Source organism: Schistocerca cancellata, chromosome 1, assembly GCF_023864275.1.
Source record: "Schistocerca cancellata isolate TAMUIC-IGC-003103 chromosome 1, iqSchCanc2.1, whole genome shotgun sequence".
In the NCBI taxonomy this organism is placed as follows: Eukaryota; Metazoa; Arthropoda; class Insecta; order Orthoptera; family Acrididae; genus Schistocerca; species Schistocerca cancellata.
The window spans coordinates 256,774,049-256,799,193 of record NC_064626.1 but is presented as its reverse complement, the minus strand read 5'-3'; the positions used below and the strand labels follow the sequence as shown (position 1 = coordinate 256,799,193).

The 25,145-nt window shown below is 43.8% G+C and overlaps 1 protein-coding gene across 1 annotated transcript in view; it reads right to left on the bottom strand.

Moving 5' to 3' along the window:
- The window catches only part of LOC126170759 (WD repeat-containing protein 76-like), a 185,287-nt gene that overhangs the window by 133,172 nt on the left and 26,970 nt on the right, over positions 1-25,145 (bottom strand). The window contains exons 2-3 of the mRNA XM_049920750.1: positions 22,722-22,951; positions 2,069-2,188 (exon numbers count right to left, since the gene is read on the bottom strand). Of these exons, the coding sequence (XP_049776707.1) occupies positions 2,069-2,188; positions 22,722-22,951 (350 nt within the window). The remainder of the gene's footprint in view (positions 1-2,068; positions 2,189-22,721; positions 22,952-25,145) is intronic.

Genomic DNA, 25,145 nt, shown 5'->3' with positions numbered 1-25,145 from the left:
ACAGTGACATTTTATTTAAATGTAAGTAATCTGATCGATAGTGATGGGAGAAACATTCATGGCTAGTATTTAACCAGTAATAAACGATACTGTGGCACACATGCCCTTGTCAACAGAGGTACAGAGCTTTGGTTCTAACACAGAACAATTGACATCAGCGAATCCCTAGGTTAGATGAGAGACTACGAGACGGCATCTTTTCAATCCAATTCTCTTCATTGGCGAGAGAAAACATTGTGTTGCAGGCCCTACAGCTCAGTACGTAGATTTCAACAACACTGAGGCAACAAACCTCTGGACCAACAGAGATTGGAACCAATACAAATGAAACAGATTATTACACTTTAATTTGACAATAGCTGCAGCCATTATACACTGACGAGTCAAAACATTACGATCACTACCCAAAATAGAATTTAATGCTAACTATGGTATTGTGGGCATATGATATGGTAAGCAAAGAATTTAAGCAAAAAAAAGAAGGAAGAATCATTCCAACCAAAAATGCTGCAAATGAGGAAATCCATTGACATGAGCAACTTTTACAAAAGGTCAGACTGTTATGACCTGGCACCTGGGAACAAGCATCTCAGAAGCAACGAAGCCGGTCAGCTGTTCATGTGCTACTATTCTAAGCATCAATGGAAAGTGGTTGGAAGATGGTGAAACCAAAGCTGACAAGACAATTTACACCCACACCTTACAACAGAATGTGGAGGTCTGAGGATTGCCCACTCAGTAAAGCACGATATGTAGCAATCGTGGCAGAACAGATGAAATAGTAGAATGCTGGTACAAGCGAAGTGTTTTGGAACACAACGTTCAGCACACATTTCTCAACAGGGAGCTTCACTGCAGACAACACTGTCATGTATGCATCTTGACCTAATGACATTGTCCATTACGACTGCAGTGGGCACAAGTTCATCAAGTTTGGACTCTGAATCAATGGAAACATGTCACTCGATTGGATGTATAACGTTTCTTGTTAGAACATGTCTATGGTTATGTCCAGATGTGCCATTAAACATGCAAATGGCTGCTTCCTAATGCCATGGACAAATGCCAATGGGAGTCAGTATTACGTCGTATGGGCATTCACCTGAGCTTTCTTTTGACCTATGGTAGTAACCAAAGACACCATGACAGCTGAGGATTATGTGAAGATCATCGCAGACCACCTGCATCCCTGCATGCTATATGTCCTCCACAATACCAAAGTCGTCTCCCAGCAAGATAACTGTCAGTGTCACAAGATCAGAATTGTGCTACAGTGGTTTGAGGAGCATGGTATCAAACTCATACTAAAGTCTTGGCCATCAGATTTGCCTGGTCTGAACCTGATGGAACTGACCTAGACACTAACAGGCTTCAGCTCCTCACACACGTCACAGGACAGTAATTTAAGGGAATTGTGTGACCTGTGCATAGATGTCTGGTGCCACATACATCCAGTAACCTACCAAGAACCTGTAGAATCCATGCCATACAGACTAACTACTTTTCGTTCCAAAGTTAGACCAACCCACTACTATGTTAGTGGTCACACAGTGTTTTGGCTCACTGGTGCATTTCAGAAGCACAATTCAGATCCCAAAATTAAAACTGCATCAAAACAATTTGATATTCTGTTATCTGCACACCGACTCTTATGCAAATTGGTAGACTAATTTCAAACACACATTCGAACATACATGATTTACAGGCCACCACTATTGATCAGCATTTATTGAGATCTTAGAAATATTGGTTAAAACAACATACATAAATCCACAGAAAGTGGGTAGGGGAGAGGGGGAGATTAAAATTCAGTCAGAACTACAAAGACAATTGGCCAAATCCCAGTACAACATGAATTTAGAGACAGTATGGGTTGCAAACAAACACTGAGCACTAGCAGCTACAACTAATTTTCAACTATTGTAAACAACTTCTTGAGCTCACCACCACTACCTCTCAAAACTCATTTAATGATCAATGAAATGTATTGATATTATGTACAGCATATAATTCTTAATTGCTGAAAAAAAAATTAAAAATCAGTATTGCAATTGGTAGCTATACTTACAGTGATTCCCGAGTACGGGTTACATAGCTTTTTATTGATATTTTTTTCTCCTTGTTTACTGCTTTAATTTTATCAATGACCTCTTGGACTTCTTCTTTAGCTGTTGTGACACCTATGTCCCTGAAAGCATTAAATACTTCTATTTCACATCTCCATTCTTACACAACAATCATTAGAAAATCAATAAATTCAAAGTTGAAATGTATGAAACATCAAATTATGTAAGAAATTGAATGATTTTCTGAAGGAATGACACAATGTTGGTTTTTTTTAAATGACTCAATGTTGAATGGAAAATTCCAAACTGGTTGGTATGTTGATCAGTCAGTGGGCGTGGTCCACTTCGAGTTCATCACATCAACCAGAAATCAAACAAATTTTAAGATTATGTAGCAATGGTAAAAATAGGCACTGAAAGCAACATTAATGCTAGAAATAACTTGAAGGGAAATAAAATTACAGAGGTTGGGCCAATCTACAGGTCTGAGAACTGACAGAGCTCATCTGCAGGGAGAGGCACCTCCCCTGTGTCCAACTCCCTGGTCGTCCAATGCAGGGTGTGAAAGTAACAGAATTAGTAATTCCTTCTAGTCAAAAAATCAATAACAGTGGAAATAAGAAGTCTAAAAACGTTATGAACATCAGTAGGACTGACAACAGCAAAATATGCTGAGGGAAATCACCATGTCAATATGTGTATGGGTGGGTCAAGTCCACAATACCCCAGGTCTCAGCTTGTGACGAGAGATACTGTATTTCCGACCATCCCACCTCTACCCCAAAAGCAGTTCGAAACATTAAATCCAAGAATAAAAATCACTTTCTCAAAGGAAACGAGAAACCAGTTTCACTGTATGTACATCTTATGCTAACATTACATACCAATAATCAGACCAGAACGCTTGGCATGGAGAGACAGAAGGATGGGACGTTTCACCAGGATGTGAGCTAATATCCGTATCTGCCCCGTAATCACTATGAGTGGGTACCTCATTAAATAAGATAAAATTAAGGGTTCATCCAGTATGGAGGTGACATAGGACAGTGGATTCCATCTAGGAAGGACACAACAAGAACATTATGCAGCCACAGTGTCCTTGACAGTCTTGAGTTTATTAGTGGAGTCGGTAGCCAACCGTATGTTACATCACTTAGTGATTAGTTCCTGTTTGTGCCGCTACTTAATCTGTGCTTCGGATCATTTAAAGCTAATGTTAGCAGTTGTGAAGTTGACTTCCCATGATACTCACTTGACTTGAAACCCAGAGCAAGACAACTGAGGAGGTAGTGTAACTAAGGTCAGAGAGAAGATTGTGAACAGCATATATCATAGAATGCCAGTAGTAACATCAGTCAATTTGTCATTAATAGCTGTCAGCTCTGCCATGAAAACACTACACAACACTTGCAATGAATACTGTTCCTGACTGGAGATAGTCATTCGTCCTTTAGACTGATCAGTTCCAATTCATGGTCTGGGTACTAACCAATTAGGAGTGCACAGGAATACACGGTGAGCACATTCCAAGGGAAGTAGGTGGAAGGTCTTTAGGAGCATTGCTACTGGAAAACCTTGTACAGGATGAGCTCATATGTGCAAGGGATTTCATATACTCCTGCTGTGGAAAGCAGAGGCATAGGCCCTTCACAATGTTGAAATATTCGGACAACTTTTTTGTTGGCTTGAACAATATTTTAATATTATGTCTTCTGAATACTCTGCTGGTGCGACCTCTGACTGTTTTTGCAAATGGGAGGAAAACTTTCCCTGTAGCTGTTTCTTTTTCACTAGGAACTCCAGAACTTTTAGAATGTAGTGCCCTAGGTCTCTTTGCCAGAGTACTGATTTCAGCCAAAAACAGATCATAATTGATTATGCTCATCCTTCAAGTATTGTAGTTCACATACTCTTTTAGCCCTGTCCACCAATGTTTTGATCACTTCTGTTTCCTGCAGAGGATGGTGACTAATTTCTGTAGCGGTATCTACCCATTTGAGTGGGCTTTCTGCAGACACTGTGCCCTGAAGTCCCATCAAGTTTTCTGAGTACATGTACTTTAGGACATCCATTTCATTTTTATTTAAAAAAACGTAATTTTAGAAAGTTCATAAACAGGCCTATGATCATTAAGGAAAAAAGAACAAAAATACTGTATTCATAAAACTTAATACACACAGAAGTTTACCTTTGCATCATGGGCTCTCATGATCCCAAATTATTTTTTACAATATTATTCTGCCACACTGTTGTCATACTTTTCACTTATGTATTTCATCAATAGGTGCATTTTCGTGTGTACTCATGCAATGTTTCTTAGTTTTAATGTGTTTCACAATGTCACACTTTCCACTACATCAATAGCAAAGTTTGATTTGCACTATGTACATTCTGCAGTTTCACCACTACCAGTGATAAAAAGTGACTCTCCCTAGCATATACACTTGACAACACACAGTAATAAATTGCAAATCAAACATCCAGTAGCGTAAAATACCTTAACCAAGGGGATTAAAAAGAGCACAACATTTGAGCTTCCCAAAAACATTTTTCAGGACAGTGGAACATTTTGGAAAAAACAGGACTGTCCCAGGAAAAACACGAAGAATGGACACTGTCAATGTACATCCAAAAATGAAATTTGGCCTTTTTCTTTTTCCATAGTGCACTTTATATTAGAATTAATATCATTCAGAAAATTGAGAAATTTTAAGAGATATGTTTTCTCCATGATGCCATGTAACAGAAGTATCAATGACACACTGAAGCCAATATGAGGAATTTTTCTTCAATGGCCAAAAGACTGCTTCTTCAAATTTTTTCCAAATATAATTTCACTGTAACTGCACTGACTAGGTTCCCCTTAGCAGCACCTAAGTTTGCTCTTAGATTTTGTTGTCCAGTTTAAAGTTATTTGATGTGAAACAGTGCCGAAAGATGTCTGTGATATTCTTCGTGAAAATAATTTCCTACTATGGATACATCAAATCAACCAATCACATTAGTGGGATTATTAAGAAATTGTCGTATGGTGATTTCGTAAGTGAGCTAGAGCTGGTACCATCAGAAATGAAGAGGTAAGATCACCTCTTCGGCTAGGAGAATGTCTGTGGGGGTTTGGAGAACATTTGTGGGATTAGCCTGGAACGTGCCAGTGGCCGGTCTTAATGCATAATGACATACTGGGTCCAATAATTTCAAATCTAATGGAGCCACTGAGCCATAAATCTGGCAAACATAATCCAGTCTGATCAAGACTAGGAACCAGAAAATGTGGAGTACAGTACTGTGAACTAAACCCCAAGAATGAGGAAGCAGACAGCATTAGGCTGTCACAAACAACTAGTTATTGAATAAGGGACAGCCTGTCAGCTGTTATCAAAGAGGAGTCGCAGAAACTCAACACTGTGCAACAGTAACATAGTGCTTGGTATCCGAGCCTAGTTCTGGGACAGAATTAATCTTGGTACAGAAACAGAAATGAACAAGTCAAATTTTCATGGGAGAAATGTGGAAGGCATGGCAAAGGGTTGAAGCTGAGGCCCTTCAGATGGTACCTCAAAGCTGGTGTTGAGCCAAGGTTACAGACTGGAAGCTATTCCAAACCCAAAACTCTTAAATATACAGCACAGGGGTAACTACTGATAAGACAGATCACTAACTCACTGGTGGTGATGAGTGGAACACTCAGCACAGAGGTCTGGGGGCACTGTTCTCTTGGACCTACAGGGAATTGCGTGCTGTACCATCTCTAATCTGAAACCATCTGAAGATGAAAGCTGATTACAAAAAATCAATAGGAAGCCTTTAAAGCTCCAGCCATGCAGGGTAAGCAAAATGGGATGGCCCCAAGCAGTTTTGTATGCCTCAAAGAACTTACAAAGAAACTTTGCATTTAGAAAAACACTGTCACATTGCTGTCTCCAATCCAATCATAGGCACAGTTTTGCATCATCCTTCCTAGAAACCACGCCTGACAGAAGTACAAAATTCCCCTTGATTCAATAGCCCAGTAAAATTGTCATACACAATTGTTTGGAGCAGTTTGAACAGCACATTAGTGTGGCTGTTTGGCTGGTAGCCGACAATATACATTGGGTTTTTTGCCTAGTATTATGAATAGAATGGTGAAGATCTCTCGCCACTGAAGGGAAAACACCTTATAGCCAAATAACGTTGAAGGTCCTGAGTAGATAAGCATGAGTCACATTCAGATGTTTCACCATCTGATTATGAATCTAATCAGGTCTTGGAACCACACCACAAAACAAGGGCCTGAAGCAATTCTCAGTCATTGAAAGATTCATTATTTATCAACTTGTCTTACATATTCAAAAGATGGCCAGGTAACAAAAAAAGACACTGATGCTGTCACCTAGTGGTTGGTTGGTTGGTTGGTTTAAAGGCAGGAGAAGGGACCAAACTACAAGGTCATTGGTCCCTTGCTCCTAATAAAGCAATGCCACAAGTGTGAGAATACAACGGACGAAACATAGAATACAAAATAGAAAGAAAGGAAATGCCACAAGAATGAAGGGAATGCAACAAACACTAAAAGGAACAAAAGAGGACAAGATAACAACAGAGACGCTAGAAACAGAAGAGTAAAACATGAAAGCAGATTACAGTGGCTACTCAACCACGAGAGTAAAAAGGAAAAGACAGCCACTTTGCAACACATTAAAACCTCCACCCTAATAGCACTAGGGTGGAGCACACAGAGGGACATGCGCTAAAAACCTACAAAGGAGTATAAAACCCACTTTCACGGATAAAACGTAAAACTAAAGCTGCTGTAGAGACATTGTCGCTCAACACAGGCAGAGTGCTGGGAAAGTTAAAAATCTGCCGCAGAGTGGCTAAAAGTGGGCAGTCCAGCAAGAGATGGGCGACTGTCATTTGGGAGCCACAGCGACACCGAGGTGGATCCTCACGATGGAGCAGGTAACCATGCGTTAGTCACGTATGGCCAATGCAGAGCCGGCAGAGGACAACTGATTCCCTGCAAGGGGCCTGCATGGAAGACTTCCACACATTCATATTCTCCTTAATGACACGCAGTTTGTTGTGCTTGTTGTTATGCCATTCAGTCTCCCAAAGCCAGAAAACCCTGCGGTGTAAGACAGAACACAGGTCAGCTTCAGAGATGCCTATCTCCAGGAGCAGTTTCCGCGTGTTTGGCCAGCCTGTTGGCAAGTTCATTGCCGGGGATTCTGATGTGCCATTGGGTCCACACAAACAGCACAGAACGGCGGTACTGTTCCAGGACATAGATGGACTCCTGAATGGACACTACCAGAGGGTGGCGAGGGTAGCACTGGTCGATAGCTTGTAGGCTGTTCAATGAGTCAGTACACAGGAGAAATGACTCGCCACGGCATAAGCGGATGTACTCAAGACCGCGAGATATGGCCGCCACCTCTGCCGTGAAAACACTGCAGCCAACTGGAAAGGAGTGCTGCTCAATATGTCCTCCATGAACATATGCGAAGCCTACGTGACCATCAACCATTGAGCCCTCAGTGTAAATAACTTCAGAGCCCTGGTACATGTCAAGAATCAAGAGGTAGTGACAGTGGAGAGCGGCAGGGTTAACTGAGTCCTTAGGGCCATGCAAAAGGTCAAATCAAAGCTGCGGCCGAGGCTTACACCATGGAGGCATACGTGAATGGACTGCAAGTAGAGGTGGTAAAGGGAAGGGCTCCAGTTCGGAGAAGGGACCGCACACAAACCACAATCGAGCAGTTGCGCATGTCTGATCTGCAGTGGAGGGACACCAGCCTCCACCAGTACACTGGTCACCGGACTAGTCCTAAAAGCTCCTGTTGCTAATCGAACCCCATAATGGTGCACATGGATGAGAAATGCAATGCTGAAGGCACTGCTGAACCACTCTCCCATAGCCAATTCGGGATTGGACAAGGGCTCTGTAGAGCTGCAGCATCATAGAGCGATCTGCACACAACTGGTGTTGCACAGACAACGGAAGGCATTAAGGTGCTGCCAGCACTTCTGCTTAAGCTGACGAAGATGACTGAGCCAAGTCAATCTAACGTCGAAAACCAGTCCTAGGAACTGATATGTCTCCACTACAGTTAAGGTAAAGTGCGGTTCCCAGATGAATGGTACGACGCTGACAGAAGTGCACGACACATGACTTTGTGGCTGAAAACTAGAAGCCGTGGATTAGAGCCCATGACTGCACCTTGTGGATGGCTCCCTGGAGGCACCGCTCAGTAACAACAGTACTGGAGCAGCAGTACGAAATGCAGAAGTCGTCTGCATACAGAGAAGGTGAGACAGAGGGCCTGACAGCTGCTGCTACACCGTTAATGACCACTAAAAATAGAGAGACTCAATACAGAGCCCTGTGGGACTCCATTTTCCTGGATATGAATGGAACTATGGGAGTCGCCAACTTGGACATGGAAAGTACGGAGCGACAGGAACTTTTGGATAAAAACTGGGAGTGGTCCCCGGAAACCCTATTCATACAATGTGGCAAGGATATGATGTCACCAAGTCACGTCATATGCTTCACGTAATTCAAAAAAGACAGCAATCAGGTGTTGCCGAGGCTGTTCGGATGGCAGACTCGGTGGACACAAAATTATCACACCATACATTCCAGCAGCTTACAAAGTACGGTGGTGAGGCTGATGGGCCGATAGCTATCCACATCAAGCTGGTTTTTACCGGGTTTGAGCACCGGAATGATGGTGCTCGCCTGCCATTTTGATGGAAAGATGCCACTGCACCAGATCTGGTTGAAGATGACGAGAAGATGTAGCTTGTAGTCAGATGAGAGATGTTTAATCATCTGACTGCGGATGCGATCATGCCCAGAAGCTGTGCTGGGGCAATGTGCAAGGGCACTGAGGAGCTCCCACTCTGTAAATGGGGTGTTATAGGATTCACCTTAGCGTGTAGTGAATGAGAGCCACTGAGTGTGCAAAAGGCTGAGGGGTAATTCTCTGACGCAGAGGCTTGAGCTAAGTACTCAGCAATCGCGTTAGCATCAGTACATAACTCATCATTTATGGTAACACTGGGGACAGCTGTGGGGGCCTGGTAACCAAAAAGACGTTTGATCTTTGCCCACACTTGGGAAAGTGACGTGTGGCACCCAATGGTGGACACGTATCTTCCCCAACACTCCTCCTTCCAATGTTTGACAAGGTAGCGAACACAGGCACAGAGCCATTTAAAGGCTATGAGGTGCTCCAGGAAAGGGTGTCACTTATGCCGCTGAAGAGCTCGCCGACGCTCCTTAATTGCTTCAGCGACTTCCAGCGATCACCAAGGGACTGCCTTACACCTGAGGCACCATAAAGAGCAAGGGAGCGCATTTTCTGCCGGACAAACAATTGTGCTAGTCACCTGCTCAACCATCACATTGATGTTAATGCGTGGAGGAGATTCAGCGGTGACAGCAGAGGTGAAAGTTCTCCAGTCCGCCTTGTTCAAAGCCCATCTGGGCAGGCATCCATGCACCTGACACTGGGGCAGTGACAGGAAGATGGGAAAGTTGTCACTACCACACAGGTGGTCATGTGCTCTCCAGTGGATACATGGGAAAAGTCCTGCGCTACAAACTGGTAAACCAATGGCCGAGTAACTACCATGATCAACACTAAAATGTGTGCAGCCCCAGTATTTAAGAGGCAGAGGTCGAACTGCAACAGTAAAGTTTTGAAACCTCTGCCTCGGCCACTAAGCATGGTACCACCCCACAAGGAGTTATGGGCATTAAAATCTCCCAGAAGTAAGAAAGTTTTAGGGAGTTGATCAACCAGTGCAGCTAATACACTCAGGGGTACTGCACCATCTGGAGGAAGATATACATTGCAGACTTATTTCCTGCGTCGTCCTTATTCTAACATCCACAGCTTCAAGAGGGGTTTGAAAGCGCACATGGTCACTACAGTCCGAATGTAGGACATAAACGTAAACTCCACCTAACACTCGACTATAGTCGCTACGGTTCCTGTAACACCTCTTATAGCCGCGGCAGACAGGGGCCCGCATTGCTGGGAACCAGGTTTCCAGGAGGGCAATGCAGTTAGCAGGTGTAAAGCGTAACAGTTGCCGGAGCTCAGCCAGGTGGTGGAGAAACCTGCTCCAATTCCACTGGAGGATGACATCATGAGACTGGGAAGGCATGGAACATTCAATGAGGCAGTTTACACCTCAGAGTCACCTGCTGTCACAAATTTATTGCCTGAACAGTCTATATCCATTGTGTCAGAGTCTGAAGAGATCTAGGTCCTCAGTGGATGCCAAAATCTCCACCCCATCCTCAGCCACAGAGATTGTAGGTAGCAGTGGTGTGGGTGCCACCACAATTTCCTTTGTCTTAGGGGTTATCTTTTTTGATTTCTCTCACTGCTCGTTGGGCTTCCCTGCCTGGGAGGACTTCAATGGCTCAGTCTGCTGGACTGAGGATGAGCATGAAGACCTACGACCAGCTGCTTTTCAGCTCTTCAGCCACTGGCAAGTGTCGTCTTTCCCACAAGAAGAAACCTGGGAAGGGAGTGACCCAAAAGACTCCTTCCTAGCAAGAGAAGCCAAAGAAGACTTACACTTCTCTGGCTTAGAAGTGGGTACGGATGTCCCCAATGGTTGGGGCGGAGGTGGCGGGGGAAGGTGGCGGGGGAAGGTGGCGGGGGAAGGTGGCGGGGGAAGGTGGCGGGGGAAGGTGGCGGGGGAAGGTGGCGGGGGAAGGTGGCGGGGGAAGGTGGCGGGGGAAGGTGGCGGGGGAAGGTGGCGGGGGAAGGTGGCGGGGGAAGGTGGCGGGGGAAGGTGGCGGGGGAAGGTGGCGGGGGAAGGTGGCGGGGGAAGGTGGCGGGGGAAGGTGGCGGGGGAAGGTGGCGGGGGAAGGTGGCGGGGGAAGGTGGCGGGGGAAGGTGGCGGGGGAAGGTGGCGGGGGAAGGTGGCGGGGGAAGGTGGCGGGGGAAGGTGGCGGGGGAAGGTGGCGGGGGAAGGTGGCGGGGGAAGGTGGCGGGGGAAGGTGGCGGGGGAAGGTGGCGGGGGAAGGTGGCGGGGGAAGGTGGCGGGGGAAGGTGGCGGGGGAAGGTGGCGGGGGAAGGTGGCACTCCCAGCATTTGTTTCTACTGTGTTTAATTAGGTAGTACACCTTCGGACAATGAGAGCTGTCTGTCAAGGAAGCCACTGAAGATGTTTCAGCCCTTTCGGAATTGAACAGCTGTTATTTATGTCATTGGTCCACCACATTACCACTCACCAGTAGTCAAGGCCATTGATAGGAGTATAGCAGTTTCAGTGGCCCAGGTGATCACAGCAGACACCTCTCCGATAACCTCTGTGATTCAATCCGACGGAAAAGAGATGAAGGTGATGGCAGAGGTATACAACCGCTAACTGGCCCTGATGAGACCTGTGTGGCAATTTCTCCATTGAGCAACGACAAGGAGGAGGATAAGATCACCGGAGGGCAATCACTGTCACTTAAATCATTGTATAATGACCACTGTATTCAAACAACAAAATTGGGTTTAGAAACTGTGTGGTTTATAATCAAAATTATGCCACAGGCAGCACTAAACCAGTTAGGGGTAATCATCATTGAGGAGACACTGATAGAGACTGAAAAGAAGTTGGTGTATAAGAAGGCTCCTAGAAGAAGATGTGGTGCTCCCCTCACGTAGTACTTTGCACTGAAAGCCCCAAGTAGCAGAAAAAGGGAAGGGGACGGTGATGTCGTTGGATTAGGGTGCCCATCTCAAAGTGTATTTGGAGCCTTGCCAGGGACAGTACGGGCATTGGAGGCGGGGTGTGGGGAGAGGAAGCTGCAAATGGTGATCTCTGAGGTAATTCGCACTCACACTGCTGTTCTTTTATATTTTGTATGGAGGGGGATCTCCCTCACTAATTACACCTGTACAGACCCCTCCAGATGCTCCCTTGGGGCCAGTACAGTTCTGATAGTTGTGGTATCTTGGAAGGGTTTGTGAGTAACCATTAGTAAAATGTTTTGTTTTGTTTTAGGGCGCAAAAAACAACTGGGGTCATACACGCCCGAGTCAAAACTATAGAACACGAACACAGGGAGGAGGGAAACGATTATACGTCAGTCCCAATGGACGTAATAGGAGACAGCTAATAACAGGCCTGTGGAAAAAGGGCTAAAAGAACACCATACAAAAATTGAGGTCCAAAACTAAAAATTAAATGGTCTTCGTCATATTGCTTTGGCGGATAAAAAGTAAAATGCGGTCAACAGCCTGTGCGTCATTCACTAAAACAGCTGATAAATCAGACGGCAAACCCAAACTGGAACGTAAATTGTTAAAACCATGGCTTTCCAGCAGGAAATGGCAGACAGTTAAAATTTCGGTGCAATGCGTACGAAGTGGTGGGATAGCACCACTGATCAAATGATGATGGCTAAAAAGACAGTGCCCAATATGCACTTGAGTTAAAATAATCTCCTACCACAGGGAGGGTCAAGAGGAGGTCGTCCAAGGTGCCGGGAGAGGCTTAATAAGCCGAAGCTTATTCCGGTGAAGGAAGGACCATTGGCGATGCCAAAGGGACACCACCTCCTGACAGACGGCAATGCAGAGATCACCAGAGGGAACATAGGTACTCGGGGCTGAGGTACGAGGACTGCAGCCTTGGCAGCAGTGCCAGCAGCTTTTATTTCCTAGCAGATCGACATGACCAGGGACCCCACAGACACATGACATTGGCTCCACCAAGAGTGAGCATGTGAGTTTTCCTGGACCTGCTGCACTAAGGGATGAGCAGTGTACAATGCACAGAGACTTTGGAGGGCACTGACTAAGTGAGCAGAGGACGCAACTGGGAAGGCTGTGTCGCTGGGTGTACTTCGTGGCCTGATACAAGGCAAAAAGCATGGCTATAAATACTGAGGAATGAGTCAGAAGCTGATATTGAAAGACACGGTTGCCAATGACGAAGGTACATCTGACCTCGCGGTCAGTGAGTCCCATCAGTGTATACAAAGGTACTATCGCAAAGGTCCACGCAAAGGTCGTGAAACTGAAGGCAATAAACCGAGGCTGGAGTAGTGCCCTTAGAAAGTGAATGAAGGCCAAGATTAACATGGGCTGATTCACGAAGCAAAGGTGGTGAAGGGTTCACACCCACTGTGAAGATTGCAGGTGGTGTGAAGTTAAGCTGCCAAAGCAAGTGGCGAAAGCTGACTCCAGGAGGCAACAGAGAAGAGGGACGAGCCCCAAACTGACGATCAAAGGAATCATCAAAGGAGGCAGCACAGGAGGGGTGGCCACGCATGGCAAACAAACAGCATGCATACCTGCTGAAAAGAAAGTCACGGCAGTAGGACAATGGTTGTTCAGCAGCTTCAGCATACAGACTCTCTAGCAGGCTTGTGTAAAAGGTGCCCGTGGCCAAACGGATGCCATGACGACGGATAGTATTGAGATGGTGTAAAGGGATGGGCGTGCAGATGCATAAACAAAGCACCCCTAATCGAGTTTTGAACAGACAGGAGACCAGTACAAACGGAGGAGGGTGGTTCGATCGGCACCCCAGGAAGTACCACTGAGGACATGTAGGATACTGACGGACCGCGTACAGCAGGCTGCCAGGTAATATACATGGGAGGACCAAGAGTGTTTCCTATCGAGCATGAGCACCATGAATTTTGTAGTGTCAACAAACGGAAAGGCAACAGGCACAAGATGGTGAGATGGTGGGAGAAACCATTTGCGCCACCAGAAATTCATACAGACAGTTTTGTCAGTGGAAAAGCGAAAGCCATTGTCAATGCTCCAGTAGTGAAAACGATCAAGACATCACTGAATATGCCGCTCAGTGAGACAGGTTCATGGAGAACTGCAATAGATGGCAAAATCATTGACGAAAAGGGAGCCAGAGATGCCCGGTGGAAGACAGGCCATTATAGGGTTAACGGCAATAGCAAAGAGGACGACGCTCAGGGCAGAACCCTGAGGCACACCATTTTCCTGGATAAAGGCATTCGACAAGGCAGAATCCACACGTACCTTGAGAACTCAGTCTTGTAAAAATGCTCGAAGTAAACAGCTCAGGCGCCCATGGAAGCCCCACGTGTAAAGAGTACAGAGGATACCAGTTCTCCAGCAGGTGTCGTAGGCCTTTTCCAAATTGAAAAACACAGCCACAGTCTGGAATTTCTGCAGAAAACCATTCATGACATGAGTGGACAAAGTAACAAGATGGTAAACTGCAGAATGCTGCGCTTGAAATCCACACTGTGCATTCGTTTGTAGATGGCGACACTCGAACCATCACACCAGCCAAGCATGAATTATACGTTCCATTGCCTTGCAAATGCAGCTGGTAAGAGAGATGGGGTGGTAGCTAGAAGGAAGGTGTTTGTCCCTAACAGGCTTAGGTATGGGTATCACGGTGGCTTCATGCCAGAATCCAGGAAATGTACCCTCAGTCCAGATGTGGTTGTACGTGTTAAGCAGAAAGTGGTTGCACGCACGAGAGGTGCTGCAATATCTGAATGTGGATGGCGTCTGGCCCTGGGGCAGAGGATCGGGATGAACTGAAAGCATGATCTAGCTCCCTCATAGTAAAGGCGGCATTGTAGCACTCATGATTCTGAGAAGAGAAGGGTATCGCTCAAGCCACCTCCACTCGTTTCCGATGGATGAAGGTAGAGTGATAGTAGGAAGAACTCAAAACTGCCACAAAATGGCAGCCCAAGATATTGGAGATAGCAATAGGGTCCATGATGGCGTTGTCAGCTACTGTCAGGCCGGAAAATGGGGAATGGATTTTTATTCCAGAGAGCTGTCGGAGGTTGGCCCACACAACAGAGGAAGGTGTGGAACAGTTAGAAAAACTAGTGAATGAAATCCAGCTAGTTCTTTTGCTATCCCAAATAAATCGAGGACACTTTTCACACTTCTGTTTATAATGAATGCAGTTTTCCAGCATAGGCTGGCAGTTAAAAACACAAATAGCACGTCTCCGTGTGCAAATTGTGTCGCGACATGCCTCAGTCAGCAAGGGACTGGGACAAGACATGGTAAAGAGGAAGTGCGAGGATTGGAACATTCTGCAGGAGTAAGGATAACCTTTGTGAGATAGTCCACCTGGTCATCACAACTGGGGAGATCTTGTTCTTCGAAGGTCGCCAGGGAGGAGTAAAGCTGCCAGTCAGCCTTAGTAAGCTGCCATTTGGGTGTGGATGCAGATGGGGTAGGAGTCAGCAGATGGAGAGCACACGGGAAATGGTCACTCGAGTAGGCGTCAATAAGAACGGACCACTGAAGATGATGGGCAAGCTGGGCAGTGCAAAAGGAGAGGTCCAAATGGGAACAGGTGTGTGAGGAGTCGGAAAGGAAAGTGGGTGCTCCAGTGTGAAGGCAGAAGAGGTTAAATTGGTTAAAGTCAGCCAAAAGGGCACCTGTCTGACAGGTCCTAGGAGAACCCCAAAGTGGACATGTGCATTTAAGTCACTGAGAAGCAAAAATGGGGGGAGGGGGATGTAGCTGCCCAATAAGCAGAAGAAAGTCTGCCCTGGTGACAGCAAATGACGGAGGGACATAAATTCTACAGAGGGAAAAAGTCAGGCAAGGAAGGGAAAGGCAAACTGCAACAGCTTGAAGACGTGTAGTCAGGGAGATGGGTTCATTATGGAGGTCATCCCATTTGAGCAGACGATGCCTCCATGAGATGGAATGCCAACCTCGTGGGGAAGGTCAAAAGAAATCAGTATGTAATGTGAAAGCTCAAACCGGTTGTGAGGGTGCAATTTCGTTTCCTGAAGGCAGAATACAAGAGGATGCTGCAATGCTAAAAGTAGCCGTAAATCCTCTTTGTGGGACCGAAGGCCACAAACATTCCATTGAATGACAGTCATGAGGAGGTAGAGATGTAGGGGTGTCAACTCAGCAGCCGCCACAGAAGCATCGGCGTACTTGTGCAGTCAGTCTGTGGAGTCTAACGCTGAAAAACAGTTAGTGGTGCGCACCGGCGAGACAAGAGGTCAGCCGGGCTAAGGGACCACATGGCGACACCGTCGAGCAGGATCTTCGAGTTGGCGAAGGAGAAGACAGTTTGTCTTAAGCAGATTTCTTCGAGCCCTTCTGGTTAGAATAGGAGTTGGGTGTTGTATGGCTGGAGGAACAGAGGAAGTCTTCACGGGAGTATTCCTTCTGTCCTTTCCTGCCTGCTGGTTGTGTAATGGGTGACTTCGCCCCTCGAGTTAAGGGTTTTGACGGTTTGTTGCACAGCGGGACGGGGGGACAGCGATGCTACCTTGACACTGGGCAATTTCACAGCCTCAGAGCCAAATCTGAGGTCGCATGTCTGCATGACTATGTCCTTCATGGAGCAAGGGGTAACAAGAACAGAACTGTAGGTGCCAGACAGGAGAACACGGGTTTGCGACTAGCCAGTAACTTGTGAGCTACTGGGTAAGGCACATTTTCCTCTTTAACAGCCCACTCACCTAGATACACAGGACAATCCTGAGCGGAGGCAGCATGGCCACCATTGCGGTTGATTCAGCAGGGAGGAGGAGGCTGACATTCACCCTCATGTGAATCCCTGCCACAGGTTATGAATTTGGCTGAGTGTCAACAAGATGTTCGAGTGTGGTTGAAACAAGGACACTGGTAGCAGTGCATCAGATTCGAAATGTACAGCTGGATTGTGATCATTTCATAGCCTGCTTTGGTCTTTGACAGCAGCACCACCCCATCAAAGGTGAGGAAAAGAGTGCAGATGGGCACCAAGGATGAATCGACCTCTTATTACACAAAGGACGGCAATGACACCCTGATCAGAGAGATAAAATTGTATTCCAGCCTCAGTTAGACCGTCAAGCAGCCTGGTGTAAACTACATCACGGGAATAATTCAAAGTTCTATGAGCCTTGACATGAACATGGTAGCCATGGAGAAGCGAGACAGAAAGCAGCTGTTGTGTTTGAGAATCATAAGCCATCTCCAAAAGCAAAGTGTCATTCTGTAAACGAGAGCAGAATTTCACAGGGCCAGCAACTACATCAACACCTTTCTGGATAATAAACGGATTCACTGTGGCGAAAGACTGACCGTCTTCAGTATGTAAGACCACAAGGAACCGCGGTGCAGCAGGAAGGGTCTTTGAATCAGTAGCCTCATTACTTTTACATTTCATGGATGTCGATGGGGAGGATGATTGACACATTGCGAGGAAATCCCCATGATTTCCAGCGTCTCTGATGGCGTGCTCCTTCCAACTGAGGGCCCCCTTAAGAAGGGGCGCACCCACCTTAGATGATCGTTCACACCTCCCGAACACTTGATGGAGGGACCAATTGGCAATTTGGGAAGGGTACAGCTCAGTCAATCACCCCTCCCAGGACCTGGCCTGTACCAGGGGGATGTGCGAACCCTACCTGTCGACCCGGGACTGGGAATTACCCATTACCCAGTCACCTGTTACAAATCAGGCACGTGGGCCAGCCTTCAGGAGCTCACAGGCAGGAAGAAGAAAAAAGAGGATTCCCAAACGCTGAAGCGGAGGAACGAGAGAAGAAGGGAAACGAAGAAAAGAAAAGGGATAAAAAAGGGTAGAGACTGTTCACACGTCAGTGACAGAACGCAGAACATTTCCAATAATACCCCCGGGAGGGGAAAAAGAATATCAAGAGGATAGGCATGCAGCATGGAGGGGAAAAGTGCTGCAAAGGCTGGGGCCCCGTGGTAGCCAAGCACGAACCCGCCAAAGAGTGGCGAACCGCCTGGGGGATTAGTATAATGTTCTCCATTAAATTATCAAGTGTACATCAGCACTTGTGGGGACTGCATGAAATTGCACCACTGTCAGATTCAAACCAAATGTTGTGCCACACTTCTCATCCTTATACAACACCCATACCACCACCTCAGTCATACTAGTTCTCTTTGCTGCCTATTTTGACAGAGCAATACAGGAAGATGGGTTAAATATACTTTGCTTGCTACACATGTAGAAAGAGTACCCGAGAACTTTCTTTTACACATGTACTTATGAAGCCATGCATCAAGTGCTGTAAGCAAATGTGTATGTCAACTACAAATTAAAAACAGAATGGCTGGCCAATTATTCTTTTGAGAGGTTAAAGTAGCCTACCTTGCATAGCCAAAACTGAAAAAATGACTTTGATGAACAAACAACATGATGTAACAGACAATTATCAGCAGATTAACAACAGTCACAAATTAGGTATTATTTGGCAAAGGTAATTGTTTGTTTGAATCAATTTATATTAACACATGCCGTTCATGTGAACAGTCAAATTTCCAAACATGAGTTTACTGTGTTGTCATATGTTCATCCCTTGCTCAATATTGAAGTTCGAATGTGATGTTAGAACATTTTTGGTCTACACATACTGCAGTAGTCAATATCAAAGCCAAAGTTATCATATTAGCAAATGATGCAACAAGAATATCAAATTTGAAGCTGGATCTTTACCAGGCATCTGTTAACAGACCTCTATATATTGGTGCAGAAATCTGTATATAACAGAATGAAGGTGGATAGGGGAATATCCATCTAGCAACTAGGTAAAGTTATCCAGCCGGCAAGTCTAAAAATCAGCATGGTTTCTGATATATGATCTTCACTGCCTGGTTGTCTCTGTTAACAGTATCTTTAATGCAATAACATTGTTGGGAAAAACATGCTAAGATGATACAGTGGTCTTTGGGTCCTGACCATGAATCATGGAACAATAGACCTCTTTCACCAAGATATTCAATAGGTTTGTTTATAAAAAACTTTTCTGTTACCAGTCACGATTTTCTTTTCTTTATATTTTACATGACGCATTCCGGAAATAATTCCCTTTCTAAAGGGTGTTTTTCTCTGTGTACTAAACCATTTTTACATAATGCTTTTTATGCGTGAGGTTCTGCTTTGTTCTGTTGAGTTTACTGCAATGTATGAAAAAAAGCACAATTTTAGTTGGTAATCAATTCTTGTATCTAGTTAGTGGCAAAATCTGGGAGAACTTGCACTTACAGTTTTCTTACGGTCCATTTGTGCAAAGTCTCACACGCTAAACATCACATGCAATTTTCTGTGTACACTATACATCAAGAACAACTTACATAAACAAACAGATATATTTTTATATGTAGCTGACAGAGTATGATATATATATATAAAGATAGTATCTGTTCTTTCAGACATGTCCGAAAGAACAGATACCATCGGTGACCATGCAGCTCATTAGAATGAAATTACAATGAAATGAACACTATTAGCTGCTTACAGGCATTGACATATCTCAAGAGTATGATGTGTTTGTGTAGGCTTAAATGTGCTGTGTGTACTTGGTGTTACAATTTTGGCCTCTTTGTCCCAAGAAGAACACACAGCATTCCTGGCATATTACTTTGTATACTCCAGAGTGAGCATGGGATATGTATATACTTTATGTATTAGTTCTTGTTGTAGTTTATTAAATGTAGAAAACTCTACTTGTACCTTGTGGTTTTTGAAAATATTTGCTATCTTCTGAGAATACTGCCAATGTACTGAATGCTATATACATGTTTGTTTTTATCTTTTTCTTTTGTGGTGCAGAGTGTGTGCACGTACGCGCACGCGCACATGCGGTGTAAACAACGAGATGGCCAAAATTACATTTACAGTGGAATATGAACAGGAGAAAAGAATCAATTACCTGGACCTAAATATTACAAGACACAACCCCACGTGCACATTCAAAAATTATAGGAAAAATACTGTGAGACTGACACCACAATTCCTGCAACCTAATGTCATCCAAACATCCACAAATAGGCAGCGTACAGGTCAACTAAAATATCTTTGAACTAAGAAAACTTGCAACAAGAAATAAACAAAGCGAAACAGATCCTTGGTTGACACAATCCTAGACAATACCAAGAAAGGCCCAGAACAAACTGTATCACAAAAGAAAAAGACAAAGACATACATATATCTAACATCCAATACACCATCAATATATCACAGAATATTGCAAATCTTTTCAAAATCCATAAAGTAAAATTGAGTTTTCTAAATCCAATGAACTGCATCAAAAACTAATATGTAACTAAGTACAAACTTGACCCTTGCTCACTCTGGAATATCCAAAATAATAAGCCAGGTATGCTTTATGTTCTACCTAGGACAAACATGCTAACTGTAGCATCAGCCACCCCCCCTCCCCCCCCCCCCCACACACACACACACACACACACACACACACACACACACACACACACACACACACACACACACACACAAAACTCTCACATACATAACCGTAATCTCTGGCAGCTGAAGCCAGACAGCAAGTAGAAGCGCATGATGGGAGTTGCATTTGCGTGTGCGTTTTGTGTGGGGCCAAGGGAGGGGGGGGGGGGGGGGGGCACATTTTCAACAAAGGCCTTGTTGTCCGAAACCTCACTGTCCCAACAGTCTTTTTTTCTGCGTAACTGTGACTCAACATCTCTGCTAAAGATGATTCCATAATTTCCTGAAATGTGTCATGTAAAAGATAAATAAATGAAAATAATGACTTGCAATAGAAAAGTTATTTATAAACAAACCCACCATTTTACAGTCTTAGGCTTTCAGCAAATCATAACTGATCAAATCAGAGGAAGTAGTTCACTGAGAGATTTTCAAGTGCTCTTTACTTATTATGCCACTTTAACTCACTTCAACAAGGATGTTCTGTGGACACACTGCTGTTCTTTGCAGCCAGTAGGCCAAATGTCCCTAGTGTTTTCTACAACAAATGTAAACCATATTGGACACACTACCATCGACGACCACAATCGCATCTATTGTATAAAAATGTGGGCCTATGAATGGGCTGTACAATATCATTTTATTTCTTCCTCGTTTGCAATAGTATTGAAGAAGGCAATAGTTCATTTTCAAAAATGAAAATAAAAAACCATCTGCCACATATGTTCCTGGAGTCGGCATAACAATATGGTCTTCTCTAATCTCTTTGCAAGCCATGAACGTAGCTGTGTGCCAGGAGAAAGCTACATTCTTTGTAGGCACTGGAAAATGCAAAGGAACTATCCAGAGCAACTGCTCTAGCAGCTTCTACAGCACAGATTTGAATGGGTCAATAGTGGACTGTGGATATATTGTCCCTAGCTCCATCAAACAGGGCTCTCAGACTTCAATTCTGATGTTTTTGTTTCCCTTTAAGTGAGCTGAGCCATGCCTTTTGCACATTACAAACTACAATTACACTGCCACTGGATTGCAAGTCAAAGCAGCTATGATGGATCACTGGTTAATATTAAGAATTCTAACCACAGTTATAAAAATCCTCAAATGCTGTACAATCGTCAAAACTCTGCAACACACTTCTCTGATATTTTTGGGGACGAAGCTGCATATTAACCTTTACTTTTAGTTCCTTCAGCTGCTGGATGTAGCACTTCAGAGCCAACCCTCCAATTTAATATATCTTAGATTCAATTGGATTATGCATTACCCAATACATAAATGCAAAATACCCTTTCATACAGTAGCTTAAAAACATTACAAGGATTAACTGCCTTCTGTCTATCACGTCTGCTTCTTCGTGATTATCATCAAACACAGTAACGACAGTCTCATTCATACTATGTGTTTGATGTTCAGATAACAATAGTGGCCCCACAGCTTTACAGATGAATGGCATCAATACCTATTCAAACAAGTACAATGCTACATTTTAAGCACATTTCCATTAAGTTCAAGCTGCTCAAGGTGGGATAATTCCCTCGTAAGCAAGCTTAACTTCCACAACTGTTAGTTCCATCCTCAGCAGAAGAAGGAATAGGATGGATAAGGTTAGAAATAAGGTACATGTCACACAGGCAACTGACAGTGAATGAACAATTCCAGGAAGTGTTCCTCATATTTTGCAAAGAGTGGACACGTCATGTAAGCATATCCCATTTCAGGAGTATAAAAATACATCTGAGAATGCTCCCAGCAATGTGGCATCCCCTTTACTGATAACAGAGTTTGGAAGCTATTGGAGGTGGTTATACATTATAGCCATAATTTATGAATGAACAAGGTGGCTGTGTGTAAGCTTGCCCCATAAGCACACATTAGACCTTTTTAAAACACACACACACACACACACACACACACACACACACACACACACACACACACACACACACACACACACACACACACACACGCACGCGCGCGCACGCGCGCGCGCGCGCATGGGAAGAAAGATATTTGAGTACTTCTTTGATTGCCATGATTAATTTATCTTCATGGGCTCTACAGGATTGATTCTTAGGGTGTTGCAAGGTTTGAAATTCCAACACAAAAAAATGGATACGCAAAATTTTCTAATGTGATTCTTGTGAAATACTTTGAAATGAAGTTTGCTATGGCTAGACAGTGGCTTGTTGTTAACTACTCCAAACACCAAAATTTTCCAAGGCACATTTACAATGACAGCATGCCACAGGATGGCACCCAACTTCCTACGCAAGAGAGAAAAATTCCTGAACTCAAGTAACAGAATTAACATATGCTGATAATTTCTTCACAAAAACTTAGAAACAAGATACTAATTTACAGATTTTAAAAATATGGTAATGTATAGTTAAATGTAAAAAAAAAACACAATCAAATTAAATGTTCATTTTTGAATGTAACTGATCTCACCTTAGCATCCGCTCTCTTTCCTCTAAAACCTTTTTTCTTTTAAGATCATATTCTGTCTCCTCTTCTGATGAATCAGAAGAGTCCTGTGCTCTATTATGTTCTGATTTTACATCTTCAGAAGTCTTTTCATGTCCATTAGATGGACTGAGTTTCCTTTTTCGGTACTCTCTTTCTCCGTTCTCCAGTTCTTTTAAATTTATGCCTATCGTATCTTCATTATAATTTACCTCCTGTAAAATATGAAACAGAAAATTTTATGGATCAGAAACACATTTTAAAATATAATCTTAACCTACAAGAATGGATTGTTTCTTTCGAATTAAGGATGGTAACAGCATGTAATTCACTAGTACCAAAACATGGAACACTCAGCCATATGAATGGGTGGTAGATGGACCAAGAACATTCACTTTTGGATTCCAATACCTAAATAATAACTTATACCACAACAGTTGTAGCAGGCACTGTCTCCAATCAACATATAGCCAACTCAGAAACCCACGATACAATACCAACAGCAAAATAAACAGATCATAAATCAGGGTAACAACAACAGTTACCTGTCAAAGTATTTGGCGAGTGCCACTACAGTATTGTCACAGCAGAACCCATTAGCTGACACTTCAAAGACAAAGCATGCTACCCGAGTATAAATAGAGGCAGTGTTGCCTGCTGTGACCACTAAAAAGCAGTTCTTTTGACGGTAAAGCATTTTGCTAGTTCATGGCACTACTTTAGAGCGCATCAGCAGGTGTGCTCTACTCCAACACTGTCAGTGAAGTGGACTTTTGTTAATTGTCAAGATGCACTTCCCCAATGGTGGCCAGTTTACACACGACATGAAGAGCTCAGACAGCAGGAACTTATGCTGAAAGTGAGACATGTCAACTACCAAGTAACTAATCAGACTACAGTTCAACAGTCAACATGAAAGAAATATTTCAGACCTCCTGAGTATTAACAAAATAGATTTTTCACACAGTTTCTCAATGTACAATGGATTATCTATCAAGGTGCTATTATAGCAACGAAGTTCTACGAGGGCAAAAAGTTTATCAAGGAGAATACGGTTTGGCAAAACTCTTACATGGTTGCCAAAATTCTTGAAGAAACACGAACAACAATGAGAACATTTAGTTCAAATGTGACAAATTTGCATGCTAGATGGATATATTCCTTATAATATAATAGGAGATTGCAAAAAGAAGAAAATGGAGGCAAGCTGATAGAGAAAACATTGGCAGTCTGATATCTACAAACAAATCTACCATCGGGAGCACAGAAGACATAAATGAAAGAAAAAATTTTAAATTCTGGATTTAAAAGGTATTCACACACAATGGCCCGGTTACTGAACACTGACACTGTATGAACTAACAAGTACTGGTAATGAAGTACTTTCAATACTGAAAACCAAATGAAAGTATTCATTTGGGACAACAAACAAGATTGTGAAGGATTACAAATAAATCACCGGATTTAGCCCAATTTCTTGTTCAGATTAACTGAAAATCTCTCCTCACACATGCCATGTGTCTCAAAGAGTACATGTAATTCGTATTTTAAGATGAATTAAATAGCAGATGCATAAACCACTAGCTGTAAAAAGGTAAGTTACTAAAAGATGGGTGGAGAACACCTGATTAAATATTACGAAGGAACATACCTAGCAGCTCCTGTGCATTCAACTGTAGTAGAGCTGGTGAAAGAAGATCCCTGACAGCTAGCACCAGTGCTGTCAGCTTTCAACTGCCATTGTGTACCACACAAGATATACTCAATAAATACTGCAAAAAGCTGCCACCACGACGGCAAAATACCTGACATCTCTCAGGTCTTTTGCACCAACCTCCAGATGGCACTCAGAAGCTCTGGCCTCCTCCTCCTTCCACACTACTTCCTAGGGCATGTCATGTACATCGACTGACAAAGTGGGCAACCAATAGGGAACACTCAACTGCAGACTACATTGCTTCTGTCCTGTACTGACAGACCTGGAAATCTTTCTGCTGAGAGGAAAGAAAATAAGATACGTCACAGACATCCTGACAGTTACAAACCAGCAGTTGCACACCTCAGTTGAGTATCTGCAATCTGCCCAGTACAATGCTCTGAAGACTACCTTCTGAGTTCGCACTGCGCGCATAGAACCAGCACTGGTACAAAGTGTCTGCAATCATTACTCTCATGTACTGCCTAGAGAGAAAAAGTTATTAAAATATTTAAAATATCCAGTGTCAATCATCAGACAGTACGTAAGTACCATTTGTAACATTCCCGTAATAAGTGTTACTTGCTATTTCTTAGTGCGTTGTCACCTTTCTGTTTTACTCCATCGTGTGAAGCAAGTGTTTAACTGCAAACATGTAAATCAGTCACCATTAACGATTCATAGTAGGGAAACAGTTTTCTGTTACAGTGGAT